Source organism: Aplysia californica, unplaced genomic scaffold (assembly GCF_000002075.1).
Source record: "Aplysia californica isolate F4 #8 unplaced genomic scaffold, AplCal3.0 scaffold00645, whole genome shotgun sequence".
In the NCBI taxonomy this organism is placed as follows: Eukaryota; Metazoa; Mollusca; class Gastropoda; order Aplysiida; family Aplysiidae; genus Aplysia; species Aplysia californica.
In genome coordinates this window covers 173700-198582 of record NW_004797915.1, presented here as the reverse complement: position 1 = coordinate 198582, position 24883 = coordinate 173700, and the positions used below count along the sequence as shown (strand labels likewise).

Here is a 24883-nt window from a genome sequence, read left to right as displayed (position 1 = left end):
AGAGTACAGTGGAGAGAGGACTTCCGTAATAAGCGACCACTATGAGAGAGAGTACAGTGGAGAGAGGACTTCCGTAATAAGCGACCACTATGAGAGAGAGTACAGTGGAGAGAGGACTTCCGTAATAAGCGACCACTATGAGACAGAGTACAGTGGAACTCGGATTCAACGAGGTCGCCGGGCCTGACCTAAAATCTCGAATCCGAGTCCCCGTTACAGCAAACACAAGGTTTTGTGTAGATAATTACTGGCACTGAGCAAGTAATGTATAAAGGGAAGTCACAAGTAGTGCCAGAAATGCCTGCATATCATAAGCTGTCCAAAAAAAAAAAAAAAAAGAGTTTAAATCAATTAAATGCACACGCCTGTGTCCCCTCAATTGTTTACCAAAAGTGTGTTGCTGTGTAGAGCCTAGTATATATGGCAACTTTTGATTCCATAGACCAGCGCACAATTCATTACGTAGATTTACTTAAAGACTAGCTTATCATCGTATTACTGACGTATTAATGATCAGTTGCCGAGGGGGGGAAAAAAGACTGACGTGTTTGTGTCTGCAACGTTCAACGCCCGGACCGCTAGTGCCCCAGGAATAGATATAAAGTTCGTTCTGGGAGAAAAAAGAGCGAAGCCACGTCTGAGGGGCTGTTCACCCTCGAAGCCACCTCGTTGAACCCGGGTTATTTTTATTGATTTTAAAGAAGGAAAAAGAAACGGGGAATCTATCTCATCTCGTTGAACCCGAGCTCCACTGTAGAATAGAGGCCTAGGGGCTCTTTTTTTTGTGTTTGTTACGGAAGTTTTTCCACGCAGGCTATCTTCCATTAGAATCTGTTGATCTGATGAAACCAATCATTTTTAAAAACCCTGGTGACAACAAGGTAGAAATCTTTAAAAGTACAATAACAAAAAGCGTGATTGTACGCTTTAAGGTCTATTATAGTCTATAGAGCAGGCCCCAAGCCTATAACAACAAAATTTCTATAGGCCAAGCCTCCTAATATAGGCCTAGTCAATTCACACCTGGTCATACTGATTTTTGCTTCGAGGGCAGGAGTTCCGCAGAAAGCCTGCACATACCATGACAAGGTCCATTGAGCAAACAATACAAGAATTGGGGGAAGGGTACACCCCACTCAAAATATCCCCTCTTTTATGTGCTGTTGGTTCGGCCGGCCCTCTGCTGAACTCCTGTCTCGAGTGCAAGGCATATTCCGGTTTTGGTCCCGAGAGTAGCCAAATGAAATATTGGAAGGAGTTCCACAGACGGCTGGCCCAAAAACAACATACAAAAGAGGGGATATTTTGAGTAGGGTATTCCCTAACCCCAAAACTCTTGTATAGTTTGCTCAGCAGTGTGGACCTTGTACTTGTACAAGGCTTGTCACGGTAAGGGCCAGACCTCTGCGGAACTCCTCCCGAAATATCAATAGTGCTTAACCTTTAACTCGTGTGTTAGGATTGGAGTAAAGGATAGGGGTAAGATTGTAGGATAGTAAGGACATTAGTGACAGTAGGGTAGTAATAGAAGTCATTCATTGATTCATTCATTGCGGTCAACCAGATTATCCCAATTCAAGTGCCACACCCAAAATAAGCAGACAAGGCGCAAAAGTTGTAGGCCCAAAGTAATGGGTAGATCTAGAATCTAGATCTAGATCTATTATCATCATAATTTATAGGCTAACAGCTGGGATACCAGCCTGCCTGTAGCAACAAGTACACACTAAGGTGACGGTATGCCGCGAGGGGGCTCAAGTAAAAGTAAAATAAGGGGGGTGGGAACTACCGCCGAAAAAGCACCAAATTTTTCATGTTTGCACTTTCTTTTGATTTAACAATTGGTCGTTTCCATTTCGTACATTAATACTAGATCTAGATCTAGAATCTATATTTACTAGAAACAGCTGAAGTCATTCTTTGCTAATGTTCCTATACGCTATACTAAACAGTGGTATTGCAATGTCTTAGGCTAAGACAAATTAGGAAACACCCAGTCCACAGCATTGCTGTGCCATGTAAGAGTGGCCACAGGAGTCTTAGTCTTTCATTTAATTTTTAATATCTAACGAAAATTTAGTCAAAAGAACAATGTCAGATGCAAATATATATATGGAAGAACTAAGATGCTTAAACATGGGACAGAAAACCATTAAAAACTCAAAGATTGTGAAAGATTTGGTCAGTGACTAAAATACACACCTCATCTTGGAGTAGACAGTCGGCGGAAAGGACTGAAAAACGGAAGTGCGTCATTAAAGAAATGAAAACTTGCCAGTTTTTTGGGTCACTTGCGACAGGGTGTGCCCCGAACCGAAAACCTCGTTCGGCTCAATCTAGGCTACACTATGGTCAATGTGGTTTTGTCAAAAGGGGTAGACCCAGAGACTTAAAATTATAATTTATAGCCTCTGGTAGGCCGTAGGCCAAATAGCAGAGAGTAGGCTTATACTCGCTGGTAAGGCTATAGTAAATGAAGGCAGCTCTGTGGGCGGCAACCACAGAATTCTACACTTCTAAGTGTAGAATTCTGTGGCGGCAACCCATGCCTAGCCTAATAGAAGCACGTCCTTCGCCGCGGAACTATGGTCAACTTGAGTAGCGCGCTGCCTGACCCTCGCTGCCCACTCTCGCATTGAAAGCTACATAAATCTAGGCCCTACATTGCATACGCCAGAAGGTTTTATTCTGATGTTTTTTTCTAAAGATTGGGGAAGTCTGTAGTAAAAATGCTTTCCACTTGTGTTGCATTTAAGAGTACAACACCCCAACAGAAAGACCGAGATGCTCGATTTAAATTTTAAAAACCAATTGTAAATGTAATGCGTAGATTGTTTTCCATTTTGTGTGCATAATAAATGCAACGCCCCAACAGAAAGACAGGAGATACCTGATTTAAATTTTTTTTATCTGTCAATGTGTAGATTGTTTTCCATTGTGTCTGCATAATTATGCTATGCAAACCTGTATTTTGCTGGGACAAGATCTCGAGTCAAGGTCTCTTCGTGTATCTTGCTTTCATACTCTAAAGTAGGACTATCGAATAAAATGGGTTGGGGGGGGGGGCAAACGTGTGTGTGTGGGGGGGGGGGGCAAGTGGTCCACATGCAACCTCAGGCTACCCCTGTACTAGTAGAAACAAATCTGTTTTATTACTCCGACAGGGAATTAAAGAACAAGAGATAATTACATTTTGGTGATTTTAGTAGGGCCTTAGTTACTGTGACAACTTTTCCCATTTAGGAACAAACCAGTTTCGTTAAGAAATATAAACCAATGTACAAAAGTTTTTAAAATGCACATAAAATTGAGGTAGCCAACCCGGTATCGGTGCAAAACTAATACTGAGGGTAATTTGCCATTTACTCACACACACACACACACACACACACACACACACACACACACACACACACACCCACGCACGCACGCACGCGCACACACACACACACACACACACACACACACACACAAACAAACACACACGCTCACACACACACACACATACACACACGCAGTTTCATTCAGATTCTAGATATTTTTAATAATGTTTCACATGAACATCAGTCGTTTCAAGCTGGAAAATAATAAACGGTGGGTGTGGAATAAGGAGCTGTGGGTGCGCAAAAAAAAAGAAAATTAATAAGCGGGAGGGGGGGGGGGGCTTCTTTGATACCTTAGATGGGTTAAATCAGTTATCTTTATTCTTATATTTCAAAGTCCATCCATCTTGTCTAAATGTATATATATATATATATATATATATATATAGCGACTCCATATTTTTTTTAAAACATGAAATGAAATCAGTAGACCTACCTGACTAACAACAATGATGATAACTTCTTAAAGAAAGTATATTAAAAACGACACCAAACCTTATCAGACGAGGAGGGGGGGGGGCGGTAGAAAAGAGTTTGAGTCTCATTTGATAGAACTCTAACAGGTTTAAATCTATTAGGCCCTGTTATAGTAGTCTCCTACTAAGATACCACCCTTCATGATCCTGGTTCACTTAAGATTCCGCAGTTTAACACCCCCACCCCACCCCCACACACACAAACACAAAAGTCACCCCTAAGATCCTACTCCGATGCCCCAGACCGAGACGCACGTCCCACCCCAGACGTATGAAGGACCTTAGGGCGATAACATAGAGAACGCTGAAACTTAACCGGCTGAAGATCAACGCTGACAGGCGTCAGTAGGAGTCTGCTTGACTCCACATATATGGCTCTTTTCGTCTATGCAGACGGTCAATTTAGGTTAAGATGGTCTCAAGGTTGTCTTCGTGCAGCTTCTTTCATGACATATTCTTCCCGCGTTTGAAGCGCATCTCCATCTTTTATAACAATGAAAGCAGTTCACAACAAAGAGTGAGCTTTGGAAGAAGTCATATTTTTACTGATGGAGATAGGACAAGAAAGCACTGAGGTCGCGTGTTGACAGCAAGACGCCCTTCCCAGTTTTTCGGCGTAATGAGAATGTAGTTTGGATTCTGATAAAGCCGACAACGCTGATCCGAGCTTTAAGCCGCCTGCGGTCTGCCAGCTCTGTGTGGGGCAGGTTGGAAATCATGCATTGAATCATAAGGGCATTTTTATACCTATTGGCGCTTACTGAGTCAGTCTCCGAAATCCGCGTTCTCTATGTTTTCGCCCTTACGCCAGGTGTGAACTCATCGACGCCTTTGATATCTCCAAACATCGAACTTGCAATATGAGCAACGCCTACTTTACTCTAAATTTTTAATAAAGCTGGCGTTGATTACATGAGCCTCTCAGCCTACTGCCTGAGCTTACAGCAAGGCATGATTCGGTAGGTAGAATTCGGGGTGCCCATTACGGGGGAATCGAGTCTGGTCGGGGCGGTTAGCTAGCCAAATTGAGGGCACAAAGCGGCTATCATGGCGTAAAAGATGATCCAGCCCGACTTGTCGACTCAAAAACAAACGCTTTTAAATTGTTTTCAGGCGACGAGTGAGGCCATCCCCAATGGGCACCCTGTATAAGGCCAACAAGGCCGAGTCAGACGGGGTCACATAATACATGTAACGAATGCGATTTCGTCAGTGCTTTTGTTCTCAGGTCCTTGGAGTTATCCCCCTTCTGTCTGGTGAGCGCGGGCAGCTATATAATGTATTATATATTATATAATATAAAGTAGGATGGTGAAGTAGATTATGTGTGTGTGTGTGTGGGGGGGGGGGGGTATGTACAAAAGTGTATCTTGATATAAGTATGTTCACAACACAATGTGATGAGTTATTGGGACGGGTCTCCATTTTGTGAAAAACAGGAAACAAATTGTCACACTGATCAATAATATCACTCACAGACCAAGACAAATTATGTCAAACTGATAAAGATGACATCGACTCTCGCTTTTGTTCGCTTTTCATATGGAAAAGGCACGCACTTTCACCCTTATTATAAATACATAAAGCTAGTATGACACTAGCCTAGCTAAAATTGTGCAATCATTGCCTTTTAAATTCAATAGATTTTAGAGTACATGTACATGTACTTTGTTTCTCACCATTTCTTATCATATTTAATTCGTTTAGTACAATAATATGTATCTTGAAAGATTATTTCTCCCGTCTGTTTGGTAATTTTCTGTTAATGTGACCACCGTTTTCTTCATATTATTTTGCCAATCTTTCTTGATTAAAAAAACAACTATAATTACATAAAGTTTTAAAATAAATGAACAGTTCTAATCAGATAGCCCCCCCCCCCAATACCTTTTCCTGTCTATCAATCATTCGGTTATTTTCTCTTTCTCCTCGTCCCTTCCCCAGGCCCGCTCCACCTCCTTGAACCCAGCGTGCCCCACACCCCCTCCCCACCCACTTGCGTGCATTCCCGTGTGGAAGGGGAGTTGCTTAAAAATTGTGGTGCGAGCAAGGACACAGTTAGCGAGAAAAAAGTGGTTGGGACGTAGGAGGGAAGAAAGTAGAGAAGAGCACTGTTTGAAAATGGAGAGGGGTATAAAGAGGATGACGTCCGTTAAGAAGCAGAATCTGTCTGACAGTGCCGCGAAGGACTGATAACACAGAACGAACGCTTTACATGTCTTTGTATTTTGTTTATTTTTAAAGGTGTAATATAATAAACAAAATACAAACGCTTTACATGTCATTGTATTTTGTTTATTTTTACAATTTAAAGGTGTAATAGTCCAGAGCAACTGGGCACGACGAGGCGAGACGTGCTGTAAGCCCGAGGCCAAGCAAAACTTGCACAGCAGCTGAAATTCCGCGAAATGACACTCATTCTTTGGCCAATTTGGCAGGAATATGTTGAACCGGAAGTTAGAAGTGATTTATGCAAAGTTCTCTTGAAAAGCGAGAGTTCACGAGAGTTTATCAGCAGCCATTACAAAGCTTTTCTTTGGCACAACGACCGAAAGACAGTAAACACAACGGAAATATCAGTTTGAAACTAATGATCGAATCGGTACGTAAACGTTACCCGCTCTGATATGGTTTGTTCTAATCCGTTGATGTCTGTTTTCAGTCTTTTCAATGTTGACCTGAGCAACAGTACTTTTAGAAAATTAAATATCCCGAGAAAATAATGAAATGTTGTCGCTGGAGGAGTGGACATCGCCATCGTCACTCATTGCGCCAGTAGTGTCATCACTGGATCAGTGATCATCTTATGAATCGTTTTCTTTGTTTTATGTCGTCTTTACAGTGTATTTAGATATAGATTTAGAACTTGGGTATTTATGTTACTCCCTAGGTGTTGCGGCACTGTGTTAGAAGTGTGGAAAGGAAGTTGGAGTTGTTCAGTAGATCAGCTGAGGCTGAGTGGCAGTGAAGAAGCAAAAAAAGGAAAAAAAAGAAAGTTCTTCCATAAACATGAAGCTTCAGTGAGCACCTAGCACACATCTGTGATTGGCGTCGTCTACCGGGGTTACCCTCGCCAGTTGAGTAAGTCTTGCCGTGGTGGGCCCGCTTTGCCGCTTGTGGCTTAACTTTAGCAGCGCGTGCATGATGGGCTACATCTACATCACTAGGTTTCATCGTCGACTCCTTGGGCTGTGTGTGCACGCATGCTTGTGAGTATGTGTGTGTGTACAACTTTGAGCCTGAGGAGAAGCTAAATTTATGGAACGAGAATTGCTGAGATTGTTTATTAGGGCCTAAAGATAAAAAAAAACAACAAACAAACAAAGTTGTACACACAGACGCACACCAAGCAGTTGGCGATGAAACCAACCTGGCGTTGTCGCCCAGTGACATAGCCCATAGCACGCTGAGCGGCAAAGGGGGCTTACCTCGGCGAGATCTAGATCTAGTAAATTGGCGAGGGAAACCCCGGAAGACGACAAAAATAGATCGCAGAAATACGTCATCTATATTATATTTGGGCCAGTCACCTCGCTGTAGGTAGCTTTCATGTCTTCCGTAACTAGACTCTAGTGACCACCCCAACAAACACAATAAAGAAGAGACCCAGCGCTAACCCTAACCCAAACTCTACCCCTACCCTTACCCCTAGCCCTCTATTCTACTTCATAGTGGTGGCTCGTTACGCAATTCCTCCCCCAAAAAGTTCAGAAAGTGGCTATTCTCACCTGCCCGGAAGTTCTCGCAAGATCAACTCCTCCCCTCTTCTCTCTCTCTCTGTCTCTTTCTGAATACTGTCTATCGGTGTGGACGATCAAATTGACCAAAACAAAGTTAAAAAATGATGTTAAAACACAAAAGTAAATTAATTTGGTTGTCTACAAAGATGCTACGGCTATTTAACTTTTCGAATCGAGCCGAACTACGCGGGTCGCCATTTTGTTTTGCCTGGAAATTCTCGTGCTACTCCTCTCTCTCTTTCTCTCTCTCTCTCCACTGCCCACAGACAAAATTGTACGCTTTTAGTAGGCTACAGTTGTAATGGAACGTTTGTTCACGGCACAGAATTCTACAATTTTTCTGTTATCACAGTGCAGAATTCTGTGGTTTAGGGTGAACGCAAAATTTGGTGAACGTGCACCGGGTGAGAATAGCCACAAGACTCGCCTGCACAATTCTCACTCCGGGTGAGAATAGAGGTGGCCAAAAGTTTAAGTTAAAGGATCCACTTTTTTCAAGATTCGAAAAGGAGTAGTCAGTAGTGCAGGCAAGTGTTCAATGTAGTAGACCAGTTTGTTGCTGGAAGGGATTTTGACATAGGGGCCTACATTTCTTGATGTAGAAGTAGAAGTTTCATTTCTAATAGCCTACGGGGGTGCCCCGTTACTAATTATTGGGGGGTCGGGGCGGTTTGCTAGCCAGATTGAGGGCACAAAACGGCTATCCATGGCACAAGCCGGTTGCGTCCCACTTGTCGCCTCAAAAACAAATGCATTTGTTTCCAGGCAATTAGTGGGGCGATCGCACCCGACCAGACCCGATCCCATCGTCTATGGGCCCCCCATATTAGGAAGGGTGGCAGAAACTAAAGACATGAAATTAACCTAAAAATAAAAAAAGAAGATGAGAGAAGCACCTCCCCTGATGCAAAGCTTAAGGAGAGGTGTGGCCGTTTGTCTTGTTAACATGTTGGGTGATTTGACTGTGAGGCCGAGAGCTAAGCAGGCTAAATTATCACTTTGATTAGGTATCATGGGCAAATGGGGCATACAACTTAAGTTTGTTTAAAATTTCCTTTAAACAGGATACAGTACTACTGTACTCGGTCAGTGAGACTGGGTAGAATAGTGCCCATGGTAACTGCAAGAACAACACAGGTATTTGTTAGTGTGAAGCAAAACAGTCCAAAATGTGCTTTGAATCTGTAAATGGTGAAGCGTACTATTTTTGCTTTAAAGTGGAGGAAAGCCAAGCAATATATGTTTAAGTACAATAATACATGAGATGGTAGTTTTGGGGACAGCTTAGTATTTTGTTTTAAAATTTTAATTGGACACAAAGAATTTAAGGATATTTCCGGTTACTGAAAAAATATTTTTCTTGTTTATTTGGGATTTATAAATTCTTATGCTTTTTTGCTGTTTGCAAGCTACTGAAAAAGACAGTAGCCCCAGGCTTCTTTATTAAGAGAGGCATCTTTTATTTTTTCATCTCTGTCTGTCTGAATCTGAATCCTTAGTTTGACTTGTCTTATGATCTTAATCTTATGGTTCAGTTTTTTTAATGCAATGAATCTGAAACACTTTTTGTCTTCAGATCACATTTTTTCAACAGTTTCTTCTTCTGAAATTAAAAGAAATACTGTTTTGATACTAAGGCAATTGAGGTCTTTGGCTTTTTAATGTAAGGAAAAAGTGCTCTAACTCCAGGTGTCAAACATGCACGTTTTGTTACATCTGGTCTTTGAGGGATAGGATGCTCATACGACACGTGTTAAACATGAACACATTGTTCCATCTACCCACTGCTGGGGGAAAAGATGTTCAAACTACTGTACAGGTAGCTTCATTTTGTCGTTGAGGGAAAAGATGCTCAGACTTTCACACAGACGTAAACATGGGAGGGAGTAGAGAAGTAAATATGTTTGAAATGAATCGGCTTTCGTAAAAAAAAAAAGGAATATGTTCATTATTGATAAAAATGTCATACTTTTGTAGTCTTGTTTTCAACCACAATTGTTCTGGTATCTTTCCACTGTTATTTATTAAACTGATTCCGAATCTCTTCATGTCATACCTTTTTTATGATTTAGATTTGTGTGAAGATGGTGTGCTTGGAAAGTTCTATTTTTTTTTCTTCTAGAATTGAATACTTTACTGAATTCATATTATCTAATAACGAGTTAAATTCTGTATTCTAATTGTTGAGATACTTTTTGGCCTATCTTTCAGAGATCCAGCGTGGTTGCTGCATCTCCTGTAGATGATGACAAAGTGCTTTGTATCATACGAGACTTTGTGGACAGCCATGGCGGGCAGACGGGCAAACAGAGCCTCAACCTCCAGGCATCCCTGTCGGCCCAGCAGGCGGCTCAAGACATAGCCCGCTCCTGCGGCTACAAGGAGAACACCGTCTCTGTGCATTACGAGCAGCAGCAAGGAGGCAGTGACGATGTACGTAGAGTTAAAAATTTTTTTACTTTGATATCTATTTACTCCTTCCACCCCCATCTCTCACCTTTCTCGCTCTACATCAGGGTATATGCCACACACGAACACCACTTTCTTCCTTCCTCCCCCATCGCTGTCTCTCTCACCCTGCCTCAGGGTATAGGCTACACTTGAACACTTTCCACCTCCCCCCTCCCCTCCCCAACCCCACCCTATTTATTTGTGTCTGTAATGAAATAGAAATGGAATGGGATCTTCATGGGAAGGTGTAAAAGTTTGGTCTCGGTTTCCTCATGAGTAATCTATTGTATGTTTTGCTTCTTTACAGATCCTATTGGAAGAACAAGATGCTGATGTCTCCCTGAGAAATGTTTGCTGCAGTGGAGCCAAGAGACATAACTTTACGATTCACGAACTGGAAGGTGTTTCCCCCGAAAAACTGGTAATTGTTAAGTGCGCTTCCGTGCGTTGTCTTTGCAGTTGAAAAACTTTCTGTGATATTTTATTTCCTTCATTTGTTTTTATTCTGTTTAATTATAGTTAATAAAATAAAAGTGATTTAAAGATAGTTTTCTTTTGTGGGACTGTTAACATAATCTGTGTACACATTTGCAATGAAAATAATGTTTCCTTTTCAATAAAAGATGTCACATAGTCAATATGTTTGTAAATACAACAGGGAGATGCAGCAGACCGCAGTGGAAATGTCTTCTCCGGGAAATTGTCATTTCCTGGCAACTTCTCCGTTGACCTGCCACATTCCTCCTCCAGCTCTGCCCTCATTAAGTCAGAGACGGGTGAGTTCTTTTTACTGCGTATTTGTTGTTGTTTAAGCTGTGCTTGGAGACAGTTACGTTGCCTTAGATACCTGGGATATGTTCCAACTGATAATGTCATTTGTATGCCTCGTAACAAGATTCTCTTCAAGTGGGTGGTTGGCGGGTGCTCTGGTGTGGTTTGTTTCTTCTTTCCTATCAAACATCTGTCGTCCTTATCTCCCCTCCTTCTTTTTTATGTTTGTTACTCTCTTGTAACACCTCTATTCTTCTGGCGCTCATATGACCGTATGCAGTTGCGAGTGCTGTAAAACCTCTGCTAAAACAAGATTCTCTTCAATTGAGGTCTGTGTGAAAATCGAGAAAATTTTCCATGAAGCAATAGCAAATTTTTCTGAGCCCAGAATTTGTTTAGACGATGAGTTGTTGCTTTTCAGTTCTCCTCAACATTTGGCCAGGATGTTTGTGTTTTCCTTAGATAGCAGACAGGTACGCTTCTGTGATTTTTGTAACAATGTTTTTCTGTAAGAGCATGATTCCAGTGTTGGTTACGATAAGTATTTGGGAAACATTTTAGGCCCAGCAGTGCCACTTGGTGATCTTAAACTTTATTTAAAATAAGACATTTTCTATGATTTTGGGTGGTGGGAGTATGATTCTCATGTGAAACTTTTATCCTTTTTTTTTTTGGTCTTTGTTCGTGTTTCTGCTGTGAAAGTGTCATGTCGTGTCTTTTGGCCATTCCCAAAGGGGGGACATTTCTCTTTTAAGGCCATTCCCGAAGGGGGGACATTTCTCGTTCAAGCATAGTAGAATTGTAAATGGGCTGACTCGTGTCATGCTCATAACTGTGCCTGATCTACAACAGGGAACTGCTGCTTTTTCTTTCCTAATCCTTACTATTGTCATTTCCTCTACCTCTTTTGTATGTTTGTCACTCTCGTGTGACCTGCTATTTCCGGGGTGCCTTGATAGTCGAAGCAGACCTTGTGCTGTTGAAGCTAGAGAGGTGAGCAGTGTAAGTCTGATTCCCCTGTAAAGACTTCTCTGTTGACACCCACCCCTTAGCGCTCATATAACCTTATGCAGTTGCGAGCGCCGTAAAACCCTCTACTATAAGAAAGTGTCATGTTCTGTTGTTCTTCCCTCAGGGTATCTGGGCCTGGTCAATCAAGCCATGACGTGCTACTTAAACAGCCTTCTGCAGACCCTGTATATGACTCCAGAGTTCCGCAATGCATTGTACAGGTACAGTGAACATTTTATTTATATATATATATATATATATATATATATATATATAAGGTGGTCAAGATGATGGAAAGAAAATTTGATTTAATAATTGTGTCCAATTTTCTGTAAGTGGATATAAGACATAGTCTTAATACAAGATTTTATTATTAGAAAATTTGATCAGTAAATTTTGAATCCCTGTGGGGGAGTTTCCTTCGGGTCCGAAAGTTGTTGGAATAAAAGATTATTTTTGTTGTTGTTTTTGTTGTTACCAGTTGACACTTTAAAGTTTTTGTTGTTGTTGTTTTTTGGATGGTCTTACGCTCCCAGCTGTAGAACTGAAAACTGGATCAATTTATAGACTTTTTAAAGTCGGGGAGCATGTGTCTTCTCTACGTAGTACATACTTGATTTTATGGGGTGTAGGTTGGCAGGTGTTCCGGTGTTGTTTGCTCCTTCTTTCCTATCAAACATCCATTGTCCTTATCTCTCCCTCCCTCCCTCCTCCCTTTTTGTGCTTGTTACTCTCTTGTAACACCTCTAATCTTCGGAACTTATATGACCTTATTGTGTTGCAAGTGCTGTAAAACTTTTACTAATACTTGAAAATTACTTAGTTTAAATTTGTGTTTAAGCTGTTTTATTTCTGGACTTTCATATTACGTTAGTTAATTTGAAAATCTTCACTGTACTCACTAATTTGGAACACCATAGAAATAGTGGGGGGCTTTAGTGTGAAGCAAACAGAAAGCCTTGATTTGTTGTATATTTTTACGACTTTGTGACCACTTTGGCGCTTCTTTGTCTTTCCAGGTGGTCTTTCAAGGGCACCAGCGATGAGGCTGTGAAGAGTATACCCTATCAACTGCAGCGACTGTTTTTGCAATTACAGGTGAATTTGAAACTGTCCCTGTGTCTTTCTTTCTTATTGATGTCGGAGCTACTACCATATTCTGCGATATGGAATAGAGGGTAGTTTGAGGGTGCCATTGGTTGATCTTACTTTTTCTTTTAATTTGTTTCTGTGTACCGTAATTTTTTGTTCCAATTAATTGTTTGTCGCTGTTTCGATATACTTCTCTATATGCAAACAAATAAATCAAACAGTGGGGAATATCTGTGGGTGGTTGGCGGGTGCTCTGGTGTGGTTTGCTTCTTCTTTCCTATCAAACATAGATCTATCGTCCTTATCTCCCCTCCTTCTTTTTCATGTTTGTTACTCTCTTGTAACATATGTAATCTTCTGGCGCTCATATGACCTTATGCAGTTGCGAGCGCTGTAAAACCTCTACCAAAACAAAAACTGGGAATATCTTAAAAATGTACTGATTTATGTTTCATTACCATATGACTTTTGGGTAGAAGTCACATGGTAAGGGTTTATGTGTTATTCACAATGCAAAGGAAACTGTTGTTTGGGTTTCAGAAACAATTGTGCAGTTTTCTGATTTCTTTTAGAATAATGTACAGAAATGCTGCTGAAGAAATCTTTTGGTAATTGGAACTTTTATGATATAAGTGTAAGTAAAGCTGGACAGATTTATGAAGAATATTATTATACTTGTACTGGATATATATTGCTGTGTTTTTACCCCTCCCACAGACAAGTAAGAAGAGAGCAGTTGAAACCACAGACCTGACTCGCAGTTTTGGCTGGGACAGTAGCGAAGGTAAGAGGTGTGAGGAGCTAGTTATCATTGCACTTGAGATAAATGATTGAATTTAACTGTTGTGTAAATGCTTGATGACTCGAGTAGGTTTGTGTTCGAAGATACATTTCTTGGGGGGGTGAGGGTGGGGTCTAACTTGAGGTTGGATATCAAGCTTTCTATGTCAGGCATTTCGAATCACATGATTATTTAATTCTTTCACATGTCAAATTTTCTTTATTTAAAAAAAAAAATTTTTTTGGAGAAGTATGAGCGGCCATAACTTGCTCTGATTATAAATTTACAGTGTGGCCCTGAATTGTAATGTTGTTTTTGGAGATGGTTTCATACTGTGTTCTGTGAATTATTAGCTTTTGCTCTATTCTTCTGTCACTGAGTGGGTGGTTGGCGGGTGCTCTCGTGTGGTTCTTCTTTCCTATCAAACAATTCTTGTCCCTGTCACTCCTCCCTTGTTTTTTATGTTTGTTACTCTCCTCTAATCTTCAGCATTTATATGACTTCATTGTGTTGCAAGTGCTGTAAAACGCTTACTAAAAACAAAACAATCCATCAATGAGTGTATGACTTGTGTGTGTGTGTTGTAGTATGGCAGCAACATGACGTGCAGGAGCTGTGCCGGGTGATGTTTGACGCCCTGGAGCAGAACTGGAAGAACACGGTGCAGGCCAACCTGATCAACCAGCTGTACCAGGGCAAGATGAAGGACTACGTCAAGTGTCTAGAGGTAGCCTCGGCTTCAGTCTTCTAGTTACAGGGGATCTGTGGTTTTTGGCCTTTTCGGTACAGGGGATCTCAGGGCAGTTGTGGTTTCGACCCTTCAGTTACAGGGCATCTTGAGGTAGTAGTGGTGTTTGCCTTCTAGTTACAGGGGTCTCAAGGTAGTTGTGGTCTTTGGCCTTCTAGTTACAGGGGTCTTGAGATAGTTGTGGTTTCGACCCTTCAGTTACAGGGGATTTTGAGGTAGTTGTGGTTTCAACCTTCTAGATACAGGGGATCTTGAGGTAGTAGTGGTTTTTGGCTTTTTAGTTACAGGGGTCTCAAGAAAGTTATGGTCTTTGGCCTTCTAGTTACAGGGGTCTCGAGGTAGTTGTGGTTTCTACCCTTCAGTTACAGGGGATCTTGAGGTGGTTGTGGTTTTTGGCCTTCTAGTACATTGAGATCTTGAGGTGGCTCTGGTTACAGTGTTCTAGTTGCATGTGATTGAAAAAATATTTTCACTTTAAATGAGTATCTTTATTTGGCAAATCTGTGTTTCAAGACTTTGTTTGTATTGTGTAAAATTGGTGAAATTCCTTTTGTTTATATGAAAACACATGTGAAAGAGACCACTTTATCTATTTAACTCTCTTTCATGTGTGAATAAGCCCTTTTATGCTTTTAAATGATAGTGAATGTAGGTGAGAGTTGTGAGCTGTTGGATTTTAAAAAGATATTGTAAGTGTTTGAGATATATGTGCTGGTTGCTTTATGTGGGTGGTTGGCAAGTGCTCTGGTGTGGTTTGCTCCTTTTTTCCTATCAAACATCTATCGTCTTTATCTCCCCTCCTTCTTTGTAGTGTTTGTTACTCTCTTGTAACACCTCCAATCTTCAGCACTCAAATGACCTTATTGTGTTGCAAGTGCCGTTAAACTCTTACCTAAAAACTAAAAGTTTGCTTTATTGTGAGGATGGTGTCTTCTCTTGTTTTCCCAGTGTGGCTACGAAAGTGCTCGTGTGGACGCCTATCTCGACATCCCTCTGGTCATCCGACCTTTTGGCTCCACTGAGACCCATGATACAGTGGTCAGTTCTTTATTCATCACTGATGACCTTGTGACGGTCGTTTGCTTACATTTAGACTTAAACAAAATCACTAATGATGAGCAAATTTGATGGGCAGAAATGTTTGTATGGTAAACATGTTCCTTGTAAACATTAGTGTTATTATCATCTGTATGATTGTCAACTTTGTTGACATATTAGATCATGTCATTCTTTAACCTGTTTGTGTTGTCTTCTGTAGAATTCCCCAGTTATCCGAAAGAATTTTGGTTGTGAGATAGATTCTAATTAACAAAAATGTGTTATTCGAGTTAGAACAGCGTCCTGCGATAGTGTAGTTTTAAAAAAAGCTGTAAAAGATTACTGATATATGCTGTCTGCTTGAGAAACCAGTGTGTTCTGTTTGCAAATGCCTCAAGGATTCTTGGTCTTTTTACTGTGCAGGAGAAGGCTATGAACGCGTTTGTGCAGCCCGAGACTCTGGACGGCTCCAACCAGTACTTCTGTGAAAAATGCAACAAAAAATGCGATGCACACAAGGTTTTGTTTTTCTTCTCATTTTAAAAATATAGAATGCAATGCTTTTGGTTTGGGTTGTTTGTGTAAGTATAAACAAGTGGTTATTATTTTGAAAAGAGGGGGGGGGGGGATATTAACATTGCTATATGAAGCAAATATTTTTTTAAAAGCATGTATGCAGTGTCCTTCAAATAAATTAATTGAGTTGATCTGCAGCTCTCAACTCTACTTTGAAGATAACACTTTTTAAATCATGTAATAATGTTCAGAAGAATGTTTGACGTACATTGCTGTTTGTTCGAAGGCCAGTGTAGTTGAATATTAAAGTTTAATTTTGAAGCTGTATATAAGTATGTATGTCTGTTCCTTGGGTGTTTTTCGGATGACATAATTTATGAAAAGGATGGTACATTTATTCTTTTTCAGGGTCTCAAGTTTGTCTCATTTCCATATCTGCTCACCCTTCAACTTAAACGTTTTGACTTTGACTACGCAACGATGCACAGAATCAAACTCAATGACAGGTCAGCTTTTATATTATTTGCAAATTTGTTTTTTACGTTGAATATCCCTTTGTCGTGTTCATTTTGCGAGAAGGATCGATGATTTCAATGACACAGTGGTCTGCCTGCATTTCAAGCTCAAATTTGATCATTTGTTTGTAAAGTGTTAATTTTCACCAGCATGTGGACTGAATGAACGTCAGTCAGTTTTTTATTATGATTTCATCTTGAGGAAATGTACTGTAACCATAAAGCATTTTAAAAAAAATTGCTTTGTCCGACGAGTAGACTCAATTTTATTACATTTTGAGTTGTCAGCCACAATCATGTCTTTTATGCCCAATGGTGTATTACTGTTTGTAAAATGAGTATTTTTCTCTCAACATATTCTGTTTATCGTAAAAGTGCATCTTTATCAGTAAAAAAAAATTATGTTTGAGTAGTGTGTACATTTTTATTAGATGTTTTTATTGTCTCAATTGTGGGTGTGTTTGAAGTACTTGTGATTATTTATTGTGAGTCACACTGAGCATCTCATCGAGATGACAATGGGCAAAATTTAGCAATGTACTTTTATTATTCTTTTAATGATAAGCTTGATAGATATTTTAATTTTGATTAATGTTGTGTTTGTTTTTTTCCTTTCAGAATGACGTTCCCTGAGAGGCTAGACCTCAATCCCTTTGTGACGGCAGATGAAGACGGGTTATCTCCCCTCACCAGCGGGCAGGTGGACAGCAGCGACGAAGGTGAGAGAAGTGGAACGGTACAATCTGACCTAAAAGAACAAGAACGGTGTATTTTGATGAAATAGCGCAGAGTGTTAAGAAAAATGGGTTGGTGGAATCACACAGAATGAATTGAATTTTCGACCTCATTTCACATGTATTCTTATCCAATTTGAACCTGTGCTACAGTTTAGGAATCACAAGTCTTTTTGCTTATGACTGGGCACTTGTGAATTACTTAGGTTTTTTTTTAGTAAAAAGAAGCACTCTGATAACATAATGATCATTTGTACAAGGAAAGACTTAGACAGACGGATAGAAAAAAAACCCCTGACGGGACAGAAATGAAGTGGGACCTGTCAGTGGTGTGGCTTCTGTCACCCCCGGTTTAACGTTTTGTTGTGAGTAGATGGCGGGTGCTCTGGTGTGGTTTGCTCCTTGTTTCCTATCAAACAAGCATCTCTCCTACTTCTGTTTTGTGTACGTTATGCTAAAACTTAAGGTCTTTGTTGAAGAAAGACTGATGATCCCTCTGAAAGGTTGCGTCTGTGTCTCCCGTGCAGGCATTGACGAGGGTATCGAGGTGGAGACAGGATGCTCGGCAGCCTCCTCAAGCAGCGACTCGTCCAGCGTGAGTAGCGAGGCCGCCGCCAACAACGCCAGGAACTCTTTCTGCTCAGACTATAAGGTAACTAGACGCGTGTGATGGGAACTGGTGGTAGAACAAAATGGACGTGCTTATTTATTTATGTTTTTTTTAAAATTCAGAATTTTAATTTTTGTTGATTGCTTGGCATCCATTTTTGACTGTATGAAGTGAGGAAAAATCATTTACTCAGAAAAAAGTGTGGTATCCAATTCCGAGTCGATGAAGTTAGGAAAAATCCTCTAAAACTAAGGAAACAGTGTGGTATCCATTTCTGATTCACATTTTTCGTTTCTATTCATTGCTCGGCATCCATTTTTGATTGGATGAAGTGAGGAAAATCCTCTACTAAGAAATCAATGTGGTATCCTTTTGCGACTGGATAAAGTGAGGAAAATCCTCTACTAAGAAAGCAGTGTTTTGTCCCAAGGAGCCAGGAATCAAACTCTTAACTTTTTCATTGCAAGGCCAGCTGTGTAAAAGCGTTGCTATGTTTTCTGTCATCTTTATGGGGTTGAATTTATGTGTATATTGGGTCATTTCCCTTTTGGCAGTTCTTGTAGTAGTTGAGTGTGTCTGTGTGGGACATGCAGATATTGCTGTGGAGTCTTGAAGTTACTTAATAAATTATAATAAATAGCTTTTGTATCGCGCGTATCCCTCCTCAACCCTCCTCAACAGCAAGCTCTTTGCTTTTTACTTGTGGTAGATTATGCTCGTATTATGCTTGTACGTGATAATTTGTGACTTTTCCCCCCAGGGTCCATACGAGTACGAGCTGTTCTCCATCATGATTCACTCAGGCAGTGCTGCGGGCGGCCACTACTACGCCTACGTAAAGTGAGTGTTGCCTCGTCCTTCTGCTTCGGGGTTGTTCTCTTACTCGCTGGAGATGCGATGATTTTGATTTATTCCATGAATATTGTATTACAATTTATAAAAATTATACCTTGAAGTATAATGATGTTTGTTCGTGTACCGATTTATGAGAGAGGGTTGGATATTCTTAATGACTTTTGTGTTTATGGGTATTAATGTTTTTTAATTAGAGGTGATTCTGTACTAGTCTGCGTCTTCTCCAAACTTGTTTCACTCAACGTCCATTAAGTGCCCCTGCTCACTTTATTAATGGTTACGTATAGGCTACGTTGTATTGACAGTCTCGGGAAAATGGGCAATTTTTTTTCTAGTGCACATAACAATATTTTATTGAGGCAGTAAGGGGGTTCTTATGCAGTTGCGAGCGCCGTAAAACCTCTACTAAAACTTAAAAAAAAAATGCTTTTGACTATTGTGTATGGCTTATTTTAAAAAAAATGCTTGACTTGAAAGTTTTGTTTTTAGTTGCCAGTGGATGTTCCTTTGAATTACTTAGTTGTCTTGTATATTTTTCATAGCCACTTGGAAATGCATGTCTATATATATGATAGTATACCTCTCAAGTTCTTGTTCACCTCAAGTATATGATATAAGAGCTAGTAGTAATATCTACCTGGTAATCAAAAAAGAAGAACCAGATTAATCTATTAATTTGTTTTATTTCAGGGCTTTCAAAGATGGCCAGTGGTTTAGTTTCAACGATCAGCAGGTATCAGAGGTGAGTGATTTGTTGCTTTGTCTCATCCCATGTTGTGGGTGGGTAGGTGGATTTGTCTCTCGTTGCATTGTATTCAAAAGATTTAAGGATAGTCTCCTGAAGTTTTGAGAAGGAAAGCTTAATTGACAATGACGATTAAGTCGGTTGAGGCTCCAGAGGAGCCTGTTCGACTATCTGGTAAATTAACTGACTATGCATTGCGTGCAGGCTAGACTAATTAGTCTTGGCAAGTGGGCTTGTATTTTGAGAAAGCTGTGCTGTTCATGTAGGTTTCAACTCCTGTTGTCTGTATAATAAATAGGTGGTGAAAATCTGGAAAGTTTGCAGCCCAGTGTGGTCTGCTATTTGTACTTTTTTTTCTTTAGTTTCTCCAATATCCTGGCTTTTTAGAAAAAAATTGGTACCAGGTAATTCTAACTTTGAAATGAGTCTTGTCTTAGAACTGAAGTAAAATTTTTCTTTAACAGATGGGAGAAAAAATCTAGATTGTGAGAGTTGTGTGTCATTAAGGTTTCACATATTGAATAAATTTCCACCTCACAGATCACCCTTGATGACATAAGGAAAACTTATGGCGGTTCTTCAGGGAGAGGTTTCTATTCATCAGCATACACAAGGTAAGGGTTACTGTTATGGCTAGGGTTTCTGTTAAGTACATGTTTGGAGCATTAACCTTCAGGGTTGTGCTCAGGAAATAAATTTCTTTTGGATAATAAAATACTGAGCATCTATATTTGTCTTTGTTTTCTTGTTTCACACATTCATTCTTGCATGGGTAGGACTTTTGCCTTTCTTGTCAAATTAATATAAGGTATGTTTTATTTGTGCAATATTTGTATGTTATGATGAGCTGGGTAAACTAACATCTGGTAAGATATTGACATTTATTTTTGTAGGTTTTCTTACAGTGCGAGTAGATTAGCTTGAATAAAAGTTTTAATGGATGGTTTTGAGCTGAAGGTAACAGAAAAGATGTGATTATTAAGTATTAAATGTGATCATTGAGTAGTTTATTGTTTTATCTTGTGACATTTTCGTCTTACGTTTTCAGCTCCACGAGTGCGTACATGTTAATGTACAGGAGAATCGACAGGACCCAGAATGCAGGTAAGTTTTCTGGTCACAGAGAGGGGGTTGTTCTTGATGACAGTTACTTTCCTGGACTTGTACACTGCTAAGAAAAGGAAGTTCATGCTGAGCCGAGTTTTATTTTGTTTTGTTCACTCATCTTTCACCAACGGGCTGGTCTACATTACTTTTGTACTTGTTTCTCAGAATTATTTCAGCCGTACCTTTAAACCCCTTCTCCAGTAGTCTTGACATGGGGAAATATTCATCGAGTAAGTCGTGGGCATGTACAACTTGGGACATATCATCTACACATGTACCAACACATCGTTACCTTAAAGTTCTATATGTTCAGTACCTAGTTTTGAGAAATTAAATAAATACGATTTCTTTGTTTCACAACTTGACAAGCTTTTTCAAAAGCATTTCTTTGAATATTTTGATAACGCCCTGAATAATCGTACAATTTTGATTGAGCAGATAGAACATTTGGGTTCTGATGTCATGGTCTCAGTAACTCAAAATAGCCAAATATGTCGGATAAAACTTTGTAATTCTAAGGTAGCGACGTGTATTGGTCGGCCAGTAGGGCGAGCCATGTGTCAATGCTTGCTGGGTAGTGTTGGTCTCTAGACCAGTTATATGATCTCTCTGAGCAGGGAAAATAAAGTTAAGCATGAAGTATGCCTGAGTGCAGATCATCCGTTAATAATAAGTGAAAACAATTGTTGGTTTGAAAACGCTAGTGTTTTTTGTTTTTATAAACAAAGAGGAAAGGTGCATGATTTTAATGAGAATCATCTTTTATGTTGAATGATTATGTCTGGGAATCGTGCTGTTCTAAACTAGTGGTGCCTTTCTCTGTTGTTTGTGTTTGCTGATGATGGTTTTTTTGTTTGCTCGTGCAGAATTTATTGAGCCTGAAGACTTTCCCGAGTCTCTGAAAGCCGAGCTCCGCCAGCAGAAGGAGAAAGAAGAGGCAGAAAGACGACAGAGGGAAATTGACAAATCTACATGCAAGGTTAACAGTTGTGCACAGTTAAAATTGTCTGTTTGTTGGTTCAATTGTGATGGCAAGACAACAAAAAGAAAAATTTATGCTACTGCAAACTCTGCTGTGTGTATGTGAAGAAATTAATGTTGCTGGTACACTATTCCAGCCTGTGACTTTCCCCCCCTCCTCCTCATGTGAACATTCCTGTTGATATGAAACTTCCCCTACTCCCAAAACACTTTATAAACTTCTGACGTTTAAGTTACTATGCATGATTATCATATCATATAAAGTAATAAGTAAGTATTCTGGAAGTTTGTGATGAGTGTGTGTATTGTAGAATGAGTTCTCCCCCCCTTTCATGTTGAACATTTTTTTGTTGATAGCAAGAAGTAAATGTTGGATGCTGAATGTGTTCTCAGATCAAGCTGTACTGCTTCCATCCGGTGGATCAGCGCAAGATGGACGTCCGGCTGGAGATCCACAAGGATAAGACCCTGCTGGAGGCCACAGAGATTGCCAGAGAAGTAAGTGCCAGTTTTAGTGCTTTTCTACTACATGGAGTTAAAAATAAAACAGACGCTTAAAAAATTTGATAGAAGTTAAACATATTATGCAGAGATTGCCAGAGAAGTGGGTGCAAGTTTTGGGGCTTTCCAGCTACAAGGTGTTAAAAAACAACTGAAAATTCTTTACAGACATTTGGATATTAGGCATAATTATAATATCGTAGAGTAGAAATAAATATTCCAGAGTTCCAAAAACTAAACTGAAGAATTTTACAGAAAGTTTAAGATATTGTGCATGATAATGTTATAATAGAACGGTAGTAAGTATACAAGTAAAAATTGTTCTAGTGGATTCTCATTACGTGGCAACCCCCAACAACACCCCCTCCACTAGAAAAGAGCACAGGAAATATACTTCTAACATACAAGAGCAATCTTTTCCTGCATACTTTCTATTGCTCTATGATAAAGTAATGGCTGTTCAATAACTATTGTAACTATCGGTTCCGTCGGTGACGATCTGTTGTTACTATTTTCAGCTGCTGGGCCTGCAGACGTCGGTCCCCCTGGACTGTTGCCGTCTGGTGAAGTACGACGAGTACCAGGACTCGCTGGAGAAGTCGTTTGAGGGGGAGGAGGAGACGGCCGTGTGGGAGCTGCTGGGAGGGGTCAAGGCCAACTACACCTTTGACCTCCTGCTGGAGACGAAGAAGCCCGAACAAGTCTTTTTGGAGTACAAGCCAGGAGGTGTGGATTTTTTCTTTTAAAAAATATTTTTTTTTAGTTGTAAGTTTTACGACGCTCGCGACTGCATAGGGTCAAATGAGCGCACGGAACACATTAGGCTTTTTCAGTTTGGTAAGGATTAATTTTGAACTTTGACCGGGTGGCTGCCGAAGCCCACTCTTATTGATATTAGGACCATCAAAGGATCTTTAACGTGCATAACTTGCACACAGGACCTCGGAGGTTGTTTTTTTGTGGGACTGTCCTCATGTAGTGGTTATTGTATAGACCAATGAGCAACAGCATCACTGATCTTACTTCCAAATGTTTGACCATAGCTCAGCGCGTTTTGAAAAATGTTGTTATGTTGGAAATGTTACAATGTGTGGGAATGGAATAGCAGCTAGAAATGTAAGATTGTGTCGGATTGTAATGGAATGGAAGCTGGGGATATTCGAAAGGGTCAGATTGTAATGAAATAAAAAGCTGGACATGTTAGAATGTGTCCTTTTGGAATGGAATGTGGAGATGTTAGAATGTGTCAAATTGTCATGAAATAAAAGCTGGACATGTTAGAATGTGTCAGCTTGTAATGGACTTGAAGACTGACCGCGGTCTATTTTCTCGCAGGTGTGACGGTGAAGGTTCACGTGGTGGACATCCACCGGGGCGTGATCCAGCCACCCATCAGCGTGAGGGCATACCATGTGCAGACAGTGCAGGAGTTCAAGCTTATCCTACAGCAGGTAAGGTTGAGAAGAGACGTTGGCAGAGGACAAGATTGGACACTGTGTTCTGCACATAGTGGGGCGGAGATAGGACTGTGTATTTTTATTTATTTCGGGAATGTGAGATAGACCAGGCTACTATGCTTTACACTGAGAGTATCCTAGCAGAGAAATGAGTGGCAAATCTGTTTTAAAGATTGTTTGCTCATTATAGTAAACCCAACAAAATCCCAACAAAAACAAGCATGCAATGTTGTACCTTGTGACTTATCTAGCACATTTTTTTATGACCACGAAGTGTATATCACTTTTTTAAAAAGTTGGCAAAGATATTCTTCTGTGGGAAATGGTTATGTCAGAGCTTGATGTTTCATAGTCTGTAATTTTGTGTTTGTTTGATAGCGACAGTGTTAAAAGGGTATCAGTCGCTTATCAGATCATCATTTGGAGTGTAGAACTAAAGTCACGGGTGGTTGGAGGGCTAATTGTTTTCTTTATTAGCTTTTTTTTCTCCCTGTCTGTCTTCCCTTTTCCCCCGCTCTAAATGATGCATTATTGTCATGTCAATGCTTTTCTCTTTGCTCAAACTCTAAAGATCTTAGATTCTGTGTTTGGTGATTTTGTAATGTTTGTGCACAGATCTTGGGCTACCCAGCTGCCAACATGCGCTGTGTGTTGGAGAGATTTCACAATGAACTCCGACCCCTATCCGAGCTACAGAAGACACTGAAGGCTGAGGGTTTCTACAAGTCGCACAAGGTGAGAGGAAACGTCCGTGTATGATGCCATTGGGTGTTGTTTCTTCAGTTTTGCGATATTTTTAAATCAGCGTATGTGGGTGGTTGACGATTGCTCTGGGGTAGTATGCTCATTTCGTTCTATCAAACATCTATTGTCCTTATCCTTCCTTTATCCTTTTTTTTGTGTTGTTACTCTCTTGTAGGTGGGTGGTTGGTGGGTGCTCTGGTGTAGTCTGCTCCTTCTTTCCAATTGAATATCTATTGTCCTTATCTCTCCTCCTTCCTTATTTTGGGTTTGTTACTCTCTTGTAACACCTCTAATCTTTGGCACCTGTATGACCTGAATGTGTTGCAAGTGCCGTAAAGCGCTTGCTAAAAGAAAACCTCTCCCCTTTTGTTTTTGAAAAAAAATGTTAAAGACACCGTCCAAGACGCCTGCCAGAACACATACTTTTCTCCTCAACATTGGGTGGCCTTCTTGGACAATTTGTGGGTGGTTGGCGGGTGCTCTGGCGTGGCGTCGGTGGCCTAGTGGTTAGGCTCTCGGACTCGCAACCGTAAGGTTGTGGGTTCGAATCCCGTCAGGGGCCCGACGTTGTGTCCTTGGGAAAGGCACTTTACACGAATTTTCCTCACTTCACCCAGGTGGGAATGG

General features: G+C 40.4%; 2 protein-coding genes across 2 annotated transcripts in view; one reads left to right on the top strand and one right to left on the bottom strand.

The window, feature by feature from the left end:
* The window catches only part of LOC101861234 (60S ribosomal protein L10a-2), a 7528-nt gene extending 5223 nt beyond the window's left edge, over window positions 1–2305 (bottom strand). The window contains exon 1 of the mRNA XM_005107943.3: window positions 2203–2305. Coding sequence (XP_005108000.1) covers window positions 2203–2207 — 5 coding nt within the window. The 5' untranslated portion in view covers window positions 2208–2305. The remainder of the gene's footprint in view (window positions 1–2202) is intronic.
* Window positions 2306–6355: 4050 nt separating this feature from the next.
* Window positions 6356–24883, top strand: part of LOC101861467 (ubiquitin carboxyl-terminal hydrolase 47) — a 35643-nt gene continuing 17115 nt past the window's right edge. Inside the window, exons 1-22 of the mRNA XM_005107944.3 lie at window positions 6356–6461; window positions 9811–10032; window positions 10358–10471; window positions 10709–10826; window positions 11957–12053; window positions 12852–12930; window positions 13642–13708; window positions 14293–14432; window positions 15402–15491; window positions 15915–16010; window positions 16416–16513; window positions 17141–17241; window positions 17784–17908; window positions 18627–18706; window positions 19412–19463; window positions 20007–20080; window positions 20515–20570; window positions 21440–21552; window positions 21948–22052; window positions 22574–22781; window positions 23391–23506; window positions 24128–24247. Of these exons, the coding sequence (XP_005108001.1) occupies window positions 6450–6461; window positions 9811–10032; window positions 10358–10471; window positions 10709–10826; window positions 11957–12053; window positions 12852–12930; window positions 13642–13708; window positions 14293–14432; window positions 15402–15491; window positions 15915–16010; window positions 16416–16513; window positions 17141–17241; window positions 17784–17908; window positions 18627–18706; window positions 19412–19463; window positions 20007–20080; window positions 20515–20570; window positions 21440–21552; window positions 21948–22052; window positions 22574–22781; window positions 23391–23506; window positions 24128–24247 (2283 nt within the window). The 5' untranslated portion in view covers window positions 6356–6449. The remainder of the gene's footprint in view (window positions 6462–9810; window positions 10033–10357; window positions 10472–10708; window positions 10827–11956; window positions 12054–12851; window positions 12931–13641; window positions 13709–14292; window positions 14433–15401; window positions 15492–15914; window positions 16011–16415; window positions 16514–17140; window positions 17242–17783; window positions 17909–18626; window positions 18707–19411; window positions 19464–20006; window positions 20081–20514; window positions 20571–21439; window positions 21553–21947; window positions 22053–22573; window positions 22782–23390; window positions 23507–24127; window positions 24248–24883) is intronic.